The sequence below is a fragment of the Vitis riparia genome, unplaced genomic scaffold (genome assembly GCF_004353265.1).
Source record: "Vitis riparia cultivar Riparia Gloire de Montpellier isolate 1030 unplaced genomic scaffold, EGFV_Vit.rip_1.0 scaffold540_pilon_pilon, whole genome shotgun sequence".
Taxonomy (NCBI): domain Eukaryota; kingdom Viridiplantae; phylum Streptophyta; class Magnoliopsida; order Vitales; family Vitaceae; genus Vitis; species Vitis riparia.
The window spans coordinates 135,003-145,317 of NW_023269697.1; the positions used below are offsets into that span (position 1 = coordinate 135,003).

General features: G+C 37.2%; 1 protein-coding gene across 1 annotated transcript; it reads left to right on the forward strand.

Moving 5' to 3' along the window:
- Positions 1-870: 870 nt before the first annotated feature.
- On the forward strand, positions 871-6,494 carry LOC117909993 (putative BPI/LBP family protein At1g04970). Its single transcript, XM_034824037.1, has 6 exons — positions 871-1,597; positions 3,226-3,365; positions 3,495-3,846; positions 4,133-4,381; positions 5,082-5,207; positions 6,055-6,494. Exons 1-6 carry the CDS (start codon positions 1,178-1,180, stop codon positions 6,271-6,273), a joined length of 1,506 nt encoding a protein of 501 aa, XP_034679928.1. The 5' UTR covers positions 871-1,177; the 3' UTR covers positions 6,274-6,494.
- The last annotated feature ends 3,821 nt before the right edge of the window (positions 6,495-10,315 follow it).

Below are 10,315 nucleotides of genomic sequence, written 5' to 3' on the forward strand. Positions count from 1 at the left end.
CAGTTCCATGAAGGCAAATGCAGACACTGATCCATACTAGATAAAGCAACATACAAATGTTGCTTGTTGAGTATTTTCTCCTTTTCTGCTCACCCCAGAATAAATGAGTTCACAAGTTTTTGTTTGATTCTCAAATATATGCTCTTCCATTTGCCCACTGAAACATGCCTTCAGTAAAGGCTCCAGCAGTAAATGTTGGATTTTCTGGCAAGCTTTACTTTGATTGGATTTGGAATTTAAGAAGCAAAATATCCTTCTGTAAGCTCAGTGGGAATTTCTGAATGTGTTTGGATATTTTTATCAAAAAAGGCTTAACATGAAAGCTAGGATATCATATAATGTTACTTCTTGCCGAAACTTTGCTGTAGCCCATATTTCATCATATCAAGCCAAAAAACAAAACAAGAGCCATCATCCAAATGAAGCTTAAATGCCTTGCTGTCCTTGATGAAGTCCTAAGCTGAATGATACCTTTTTAATCCAAGTAGTCAGCTCACCATCGGCTCACATTCAAGTGAAGGGTCAGTTCAAAATCAGCTCAAATTCAAGAAGTCATTTCTCTGTCCGCTCACACTTAAGTGGAACTATGGAAGTCATTTTCACAGTCATATCACTTTCAAGTAGCTGAAACCTTCATATTTACAAACTACCTCATCAAGAAAACATGATAAAAATGCAATATTTCACATTTTCATCGATGAAATCCACAAATGAAAATTACAATAGAGCAATACAATAATGCCCAAATAAATGCAACACGCCTTACAGTTGTGTGAGAACTTGGTACACATTGTCCTCTTCCTAGGAAAATAAAACCCAGTTTCTTAAGTTAGTGGATGATTTATGAATTGAGGGGCCAGAGTAGGCAACTGCAAATCATATAATGGACAAACTCCAAGCCTGAGAAGGAACTTCCTCTTACATAAAACCAAATAACTGGCAATCAGTTGCTTTCAAATTTCAGAACAAAACAATGGCAGCAATGATGGCTCATAATTCTTCCCCAGCATCTTCCCTCAATTGCTTGCATGGCCTGTGGTACATTAATCTGGGCATATTTTCCATATGGGTATCTTCTCATAGAACGATGGCACCAACTTCTCTCTTCATTCTCTGATATATATTGGTGCCAGTGCCCACCTTTGCTCCACCAGAGAAGATTCATTGGTTTTCTGATATGGGTCTCTCCTCAAATCTTTTGGCGCCAGCTGCTTTCTTCATTGTGTTAGCCCTTTTTTCTGTTCCTACGGATGCCCAAATTAAATCCGATGAAGGATTCATTTCTGTGTTCATATCCAGTAAGGGGCTTAGTTTTGTCAAGGATTTGTTAATGCACAAAGCTGTTTCCTCTCTCACCCCAATCGAAATACAGCCTATCGAAAAGATTGTGAAGATCCCACTTGTTGGCCAAGTTGACATTCTTCTTTCCAACATCACTATCCTTAGTGTGGGTGTGGGTACTTCATATGTTAGTTCGGGAGGGGCTGGTGTGGTTATAGTTGCTTCCGGTGGTACTGCCAATATGAGTATGAATTGGAAGTATTCTTATGATACTTGGTTGTTTCCAATTTCAGATAAAGGTGCTGCCTCGGTTCTGGTATGTAATAAGGATTCCTACTCTGCTTTTGCTTTTGCTTTAATGTTGAGAATCTATGAATCCACTTAGTTTGCATTTCTTTTTTCAAATTTATTTGTTTAATATTGATTTAAGAGTTGAGAGGGGGGGTATTTTTATACAGAGATCTGGATTTTGAGGGTTATGGATTTGGGGAATGCTTATTGCAATATGAATATAGCATGAGAGATGGGAAGGACAATACGAGATTCAGAGGGCGATTCCTGCCATGATTTTATTGTGAAAATTGCAGAAAGTCAATTTTTATGACTATGAACAAATTACTTAAATTTCTCGTATGTGAAAGTCGCATATTACAAATACTGAAATCTTCCATCAGCCTCCTCTCTTGAAATCATGATGCATTTGAGGAAGCGTTAGGAGTTTGCCAAGGATAAAGTTGAATTGAACAAGTAATAATAGTTGAAAATGATCTCACAATCAAGAATTGCTGAGACAATTTAACAATTCAATGGATACAAATTTGCTGCAGATTTTGCATTCTTTAATGGCAACCCAATTGATTTTTCCTCTAGGTGACAATACTAGAAGGATTTAGAGAGATTACGAGGTTATCTCTTTATCTTCTTTTTTGTGATATGCTTTGGTCTGGACTATTATGCAGGCAACCTACCCTTCCTTTTATCTGTAAACTCCTTATCCTGATAACAGCATTCTAGCCTGATTGAGGCACCGCTATTCTAATGGGAACACAGTGATTTTTGCTTGCTATCAGAAACCTCACCAATCTTTCCTTTTAATTCCAGCTCATAGCTAAATGTTCATAGAGTAGGAAACATAATTCGCATGGACAGTGGGCTGCTTTAGTGGTAATATTTTCATTTTTCCCTTTTCTCTTGCTTCTGCCTCATATGGTGATGCAGGTGCTTCATTCTAAGTTGAAACACTAACCACCCAATGCATTTCTAGATCCCACAGCTTCAGCAGATAACATATTTATCTTAGAAGCAAGTTTACCTTGAACCACTGGCAATCTTTTCATTGTTCATCTAAAACTAGTTCATTTTCCTGCAAAACCAAAGCCCTAGCCCACCACTATTTGATTATAGGGAGCTACTTTAGTAGTTGTCCTACATGTGTGAGATATAAATATGCTCTGGGGTACAACTAGTGTTGTATTGAAAGCTTGAGAGTTTTTGGTTTCTTATTTTATTTATTTATTTATTTATTGTTTTATTTTATTTAATTGTATTGTCGCTGGAAGCCAGCTGATAAATAAGTTGGTGGCCAGATAAATTAACTGAGATAGAATAAGTAGATATGACATGAGGAAATAAAATAGAATCAAAGATGGGATGCTGAATTGTTGGACAAACTTATATGAATAGCCAACTTCAAAAAAAATTCAGTAGTTATTTTGTTTATTTTTCCTGTCATTAAATGGTGGATTTGTTGGACATCAAGTGTTGGCAACACTTTCCTTGGAATTATATGCTCCTCTTCTATCAATTTTAATTGCTGTTGGTTGAAGGAAAAACTATGATAGTGTTTGCTCTTTGCTAGATTTGTTTTCATTTTCTAGAGATGTTGAGGTCATTTTTTATTTGTCTCTCAACAAAAGGAAACTGACTGTTGCCTCTTTTTCTAAGGTTGAAGGCATGGCCATGGAGCTTACTCTAGGATTGAAGGACCAGAATGGAACTCTAAGTCTGTCTCTCTTGGACTGGGGATGTTTCGTGAAAGATATCTTTGTGAAGTTGGATGGTGGGGCAACTTGGTTTTATCAAGGGTATGCAGTCCTCTTATATAATTTGATTTTGTTTGAGAAGTAATCTCCACATTCCATGGCCTTTATACGTCTTGCTACTGGAAAAAATTAACTAATTATTTTAACTAATCTGCTTTACTCATTTTCCAGGCTGGTGGATGCTTTCAAAGAGCAAATAGCCTCTGCAGTTGAAGATTCTGTTTCCAAAAGAATAAGAGAGGGAATTATAAAGCTTGATTCCTTATTACAATCTGTTCCAAAAGAAATACCAGTAGATCATGTAGCTGCTCTGAATGTTACTTTTGTGAAGGACCCTGTATCAAGTAATTCTTCCATTGACTTTGAGATTAACGGGTTATTCACATCAAAGGATGGCATTCCAGCTCCCAACAATTACCATAAAAAACATCGAGCTCCCGTTTCCTGCACAGGTCCAGCCAAGATGATTGAGATTTCATTAGATGAAAATGTTTTTAACTCTGCAACTTCTGTTTACTTCAAAGTAAGTTTCTAAAATTTTATCTCTTGTTACACGAAAATTCCAGTATTCATGTAAACTAATCCATGCTTGACCTAGTCAAGATTGGATGGTGGTATCTCAGTTGATTTGTGCTCAGTCTTGGGCTCAAGAACATTTTCTTGATGTTGGTTCACATTGAGTTGGGGCCAAGGGGTGCAACAGTTGCGCTGAGCATAAATTGGACTTGCCCTCACTGAGTTGCACACTAATATAATCTACTATGGAATTGCAGTTGAACATCTGAATTAATAGTTCTGTTCGTTTTCAGGCAGATTTTATGAGCTGGATTGTTAACAAAATGCCAGATCAGTCTCTTTTGAACACAGCCGGATGGAAATATATTGTTCCTCAACTCTACAATCAGTACCCAGATGATGGTGTGAACCTGAATATTTCTGTATCTTCTCAACCAATGTTAAAAATTGCAGATGATAAAGTTGATACAACCATTTACTCAGATATGATAATTGATGTTTTGGATTCTGGTGAAGTAATTCAAGTGGCGTGCATCTCATTGGTAAGCTTACGAGAAGAAAAATGAGATTTACAAGACATACACTTCATGCACTACCTTTTTGTGCTTTATCTTGTCCGTTTATATATATATATATATATATATATATATATATATATATATATATATATATATATATATATAAGGGTCAAGCTTACTTAGACAAAAAAACAATGCAAAGCTCTTTACTATCACTAATATAGGAGGAAGTGACATTATCTGAACAATTTAAATTTTGATGGAGCTAGTTAGAATATCAGTTATGGGCATTGTGGGATACATTAGATTGACTCATAGGCTTTATTTGAAGAGAGTAGATGAGTGATTCTGGTTTATAATGCATAGAGGAAAACACATTTAAAGAGGAAAAGATAAAACAAAGAAAGTCAGAATTAAACGACTCCATCTGATTGTGTTTAATTCAGTCTCTGTCCTAAATGTGATAACTACAGTTCAAAATTCAATGAAATTGTATCTAGATTTTGGTATTGTTATCATTTGATTGATTTTGTCATTTTTATCCCATATTCTTTTTATTAATAATCTAATCTACGATTTCACATAAGGAGTTCAACTTTCACTGAGAATTGTGATTTAGCTCAGTCCTTCGACTATGAATTGTGAGGATATATAAGTTATTTCATAATAATTAGTTTGCAATCAATATGTTGTTTGTGATAGATCCTACATGCTGTTGGTGCAGGTTATTAATGCTACTGGCTCTATACAAATTTCAAAGAACAACCTCACTGGTAGCTTTGGGTTGACCGAATTTACTATGTCCTTGAAATGGAGTAACATTGGTGACTTGGACATGCACCAAGTTCAGGTATCTCCGTTCAATCTTCACTCCCCTGCAAGAAAGTGGCATTGAAAAAGGAGGCCAACATAAAGAAATTTGGTTAGCAGGAGGACTAAAAAATGGAAAAGAAAAAGGAACTTCCATGAAAGTGGCATTGAACATTAAACTCTAACTTGCACTTGCATCATATGTTAGTTAGCTTCTGCTTCAAGAACCCAAGTAGTTTTAAGCCTACGGAGTTTCAGCCTCTTGTGGCTTGCTTGTGTTTTTAGCTCATCTCTTTGAAATTTGCATGTCATGATCTTTTTCTCTATCTGGAGCATTTATTTTTGTGGGTATTTTTTATGGATTTGAACAGGGTGACGAAAATTATGTTTTTATATTTTAAAATGATTAGGCCTCTTATGTAACTTGTGATTTCCAAACACCAAACCAATTTGTTGTAGTTTTTTAGTCATTCAGCCAATTGGTTCAATGATACCTCACCATAAGGGCCTGAACACCTTGATGTATCAATTGGGTGAAGAGTACTTGGCATATGAAAACGTGCATTCAACCACAACCCAGCCTAGGAGTCTCTTTTTTGGCCCAAGCCCTTTTACACATGAAGTCAAGTAATTGCTCTGAAGAGGTTTGAAATATTTCTTGAAACATGTGTTTCGAAATATACTCTTATAAACTTTGCATAATATAGTATATAAATCATGTTGTTTGTTCTATATCATATGATTTTTAACATTTAATTATTGTATTAATTACTCTGGTTTTCCATATGTTGTTATGGCTAAGGTGGGGTTCGCATCTAAGCCGGAATAAGAGTAATCTCCTTCTTTGATTGGTCACAAAACTTACAAGGTTCTGTAAATCTTTGCAGGCGGCAATGTCAACTGTCATTGACACAGTCTTCTTGCCATATTTGAACTTGCACCTGGCAAAGGGATTTCCTTTGCCAGTTCTTCCTGGTTTTACACTTGAGAATGCTGAAATCATATGCAGAAATTCACAAGTTATGGTTTGCAGTGATGTGGTCCACACAGGAGAATATGATCTCTATAAGCTACTGCCACTATGGGTAAATATGCTGTCCATTTAGGAATGCAAATAACACAAACTGAGATGCAAGATAAGATTGTGTTGTTGCTTCCCATAATATATATCCCACTCTTTCAATGTTGTTTCTCGTCATTCTTTCAATGTTGTAATGCTGTTTCTCATGAACTATACTGCTCCTCATATTGTAAAAAGATTTTCATATTGATAAGAAATGAGATCTCCTCTATCATGGCAATGATGATGATGATGTTGATGAAAGAACACTGCAAGCTTATTTGGATTTGGAATTGGAAATGATACTATTCTGTTATGAATCACTTCACACATTTGCCTATAAGGAGAAACCTATTGACAATAATATATGGCTACTTCCATGTGTTTGAGTCATATGTTCAGACCATAAATTTTCTCCCTACAATTGTTTTTGGGGGTTTCCAATATCAGTAGGGGGTCTCCAATCTCAGGAGCAGGGTATCCCAAGGACCCCAAAAATGATGCTACATCAAACTTACCTTTAACTGGAGATAGATATACAATTGGCTTAGTTTTATCAGGAAAAGATATAAAATGTGCCTTTATACTTCTGTTAACTTTATTGGACTGAGAGTTAGCTAGATACTTTTGTTGACTCTGGATTGGAATCATGAGTAAGTGGGAAGGGCTGTCCATTCAATACTTTCCCAATTTTCCCATTTTCTGGGTGCCTAAATCTCTGAAAGAAAGAAAATTCTGATATGGAGGCTTTGGGTGAAGAGGGAAAGTGTGAATCATGTGTCAAGAAGGAAGCATTGTCCCTTCATTGCTATCCTTTTCCCCCTTCTGGGGTGCTTAAATCTCAGGGTGTAGGAAAATCCTAATGTGGATGTGTGACACTCAGCCAAACTAAGGTGTGGTTAAGGCTTGTCAAGCTAAATAAATGAATATATAGGTGGAAAATAGATTGCAAAAAATATTGAGATCAAATAGAGGTGTTGGTGATTCTAAAAATCCTGCTCCAAGTCTTCTCTCATTTCTTATGTCCAAGGGTCCTCATCCCTCCATTACTATTGGTGAACCACTTCAAATGGCTAGTTATATTATATAACATTACCTTTGCTTCATAAAGACCAGATATATGTTGAAACTTTGGACTTGGTGTTATATATCAATTCAAGTCATGCATCAAAAGGAAAGGAGAGCCTGAGCCTCGCCATGTCGTGGGTCAATTAAGACCCAGTTTGGGAAATGTTTTTGAAAAACAGTTATTAATATTTTTTTTTTTATAACATTTCATAAAATAAATGTCTGTTTAAAAATCTAAAAATTTAAACCTATTTTCTATGTTTTTAAAAATTATTTTGATATATAATACTTTATTTTTAATCATTCTCTTTGTATAATTATTTTTTCAAATAATTTTTAAAAAAGTGAAAATAACTCAAATTAAGATGTTATTTAAAAACACTACAATTTTTGTCTTTAAGATGAGATAAGGTGACATGGGCATGGCCATACCAAGGGGCCTCAATGTAAGATCTCCAACACTGAGCATGGCTCCACAACATATGGTGGTCCGCAACTCGTGGTATGATGTAGTTTCCCCTCTCGATGGTGGTACAAGGGCGCAATGCCTTGTGCGAGGTGGCTTAAGCCATGGGTGCAATGACTAGTGTGAGGTGGCTTGATCAGCCATGGGTATGGTGGTACAAGGGTGTAATGCCTTGTGCGAGGTGGCTTAATGCCTTGTTGCACCAAGGTGTGTTTAGGTGTGTTTCCCCTCTCGATGGTGGTACAAGGGCGCAATGACTTGTGCGAGGTGGCTTGATCAGCCATGGGTATGGTGGTACAAGGCGCAATGCCTTGTGCGAGGTGGCTTGATCAGCCATGGGTATGGTGGTACAAGGCGCAATGCCTTGTGCGAGGTGGCTTAATGAGCCATGGGTGCAATGTCATGGCCCGTTGTTGCATCAAGGTGGGCTTGGACATGGCATAGAGATGCAATAGCAACCAAGTCAACCAAGTCAACTCAAGACATAATGTCGGATGCTTGGCACAAGGGCGCAATGCCTTGTGCACAGATTAGGAGTCATGGGTGTAATGCCATGACTCATTGCTGCACTAAGAGACGATGGGACATGACATGGTGCCATTGCAACAACAAGAAGGTGTGATGTGTGGGCTTCAGACATGAGCAAGGGGTGGTAGTGACCCTTACCAAAGCATGCAACTATGAGTAGTGAGCCATGGTGTGATGTAACCCATGTGTGCAATGACATGGGGCGTTAATATGGGAAAAAAAAAAGACTAGTTGCCTCGACTTCAACATCCTCCAATTAAAGAGGGAGAGCAACGTGAGCCAGGAGCAGGTTTGGTATTGATTAATGTTGCTTAGTGTGCAGGCCAAGAGAAGGATTGGCACACACACAAGCTGCCTAGAGACATGCAATAACCTTAGAAGATGAAGAAGGGCAATCTTATATAGTGCAAGGTTGATGCTTGGATTGATGAGATGTGGATCGAGTCTCAAGGAGGACACCTAGGTAAGAAGACCCAAGTGTGGACTGATCATGTACGCCTTGCAGAACGTGGGTTGGTCATAGAGCAAGAATGTGACAACATGGACTAAGTCGTGAAGGACACGGCTGAAGCATGACTAAGTCACACACACAACAACATGAGGGCCAAGGGACTCGGCAAAGGCATGGCCAAGTTAAAAGGGACACTTGGCTCAGATGAGGAGTTCTCTCAACCACAAGAGCAAGTGGAGCAGCTAAACCTTGGATGTGCCTAGTGGGGTCTATTGAGCTTGGACACATGGCAACAGCTGAAGCAAGGGAAGGGAATTTCAAGAAGCAGATGGCTGCAAGATATTTGAAATTGTAAACCCATTTGTATATGATAGTTCCTAAATAGGTGGGGGTGGCTGGTGCCGCTGGAGGACTTGAGATGGTTCTCGAGACATTATTGAACTCACCAAGCTATTGTGGGAGTCTTTGCTAATAGTATCTTGTATATTATAGAGGGAGATAATATACAAGTAGGGGAATTTAACCCCATAATTTCATGAGTGTTTCGTGGTTTTCCTTTGGGAAGGTTGGCTTAGAGGGCTTCTAAGTGTTGGGACGTCATTTGTATTTTTTGCAGCCAAGATGGTACCAGGAGGGTAACTACAAAGACCTTAAGGTCTCAGGTTCGAATCCTGGGGAGGCCACTCTGGGCGCCGCATTGGCTCAAGCCTAGGCACCAGGGCCAAAAAATACAAATGACGTCCCAACACTAAGCACCGTGCATACACGAAAAATGTAGAGGGAGAAATTGTGTATGTGACAATAGACATGGAGCAATAGGGTTTGGATCAGAGGTGACACAGACAAATAAAGTAGAGATCTTAAACATGTTATGGTGATAAGGAGGTTGTTGAAGTTGAAGTTGTGGAAGAAGAAAGGAAATGACAAAAGTTGGGAGTTGAGATCATGTTTTGGTGGGTTTAAAAATGTTATTTTCTTGCATTTATTTAGTGAAAAATATTTAAGAATAAGTAATAAGTTAAATAAAAAGTTAAAAATAAGCATATAAAATATAAAAATAAGTTGCTTTCAATGATAAGAAAAAAAAAACACCTTCTAAGTCTTAAGAAAAAAAAATGTTAAAGAAAATGATAATTTTCTTATATTTGGTTCTATTACAAAGAAAATAAAATATAATTGAAATTAGAAAAAAAAACTTATGTATTTTTAAATTATTTAATGCATTACTAAAATTTCTATAATTACTATTTAAATGAATGAACCATAGAGGGATTGAAAATTTTAAAGTCTATGAAATTGTTTGCAAATAATATTCCTTCTAGGAATTATTTTCAAAATAAGGAGTTTCAAATAGAGAAAAAATGTCGGAGAGGTAAGAAATAAATATATAAGTTGAAATAGATCTCAAAAATATATTGAGATAAAAGATCCAAAAGTGATGTGGCCCAGCCCAGCCCAGCCCGTTTTCTCCTTCTATTTGAGCCGAGGGTTGTACGACAGGGCGAACCGGAGGTTTAATATGCTGGCTTAATTTGGACCTAGATAAAAATTGATAAGGGGACATGATTGCAAATA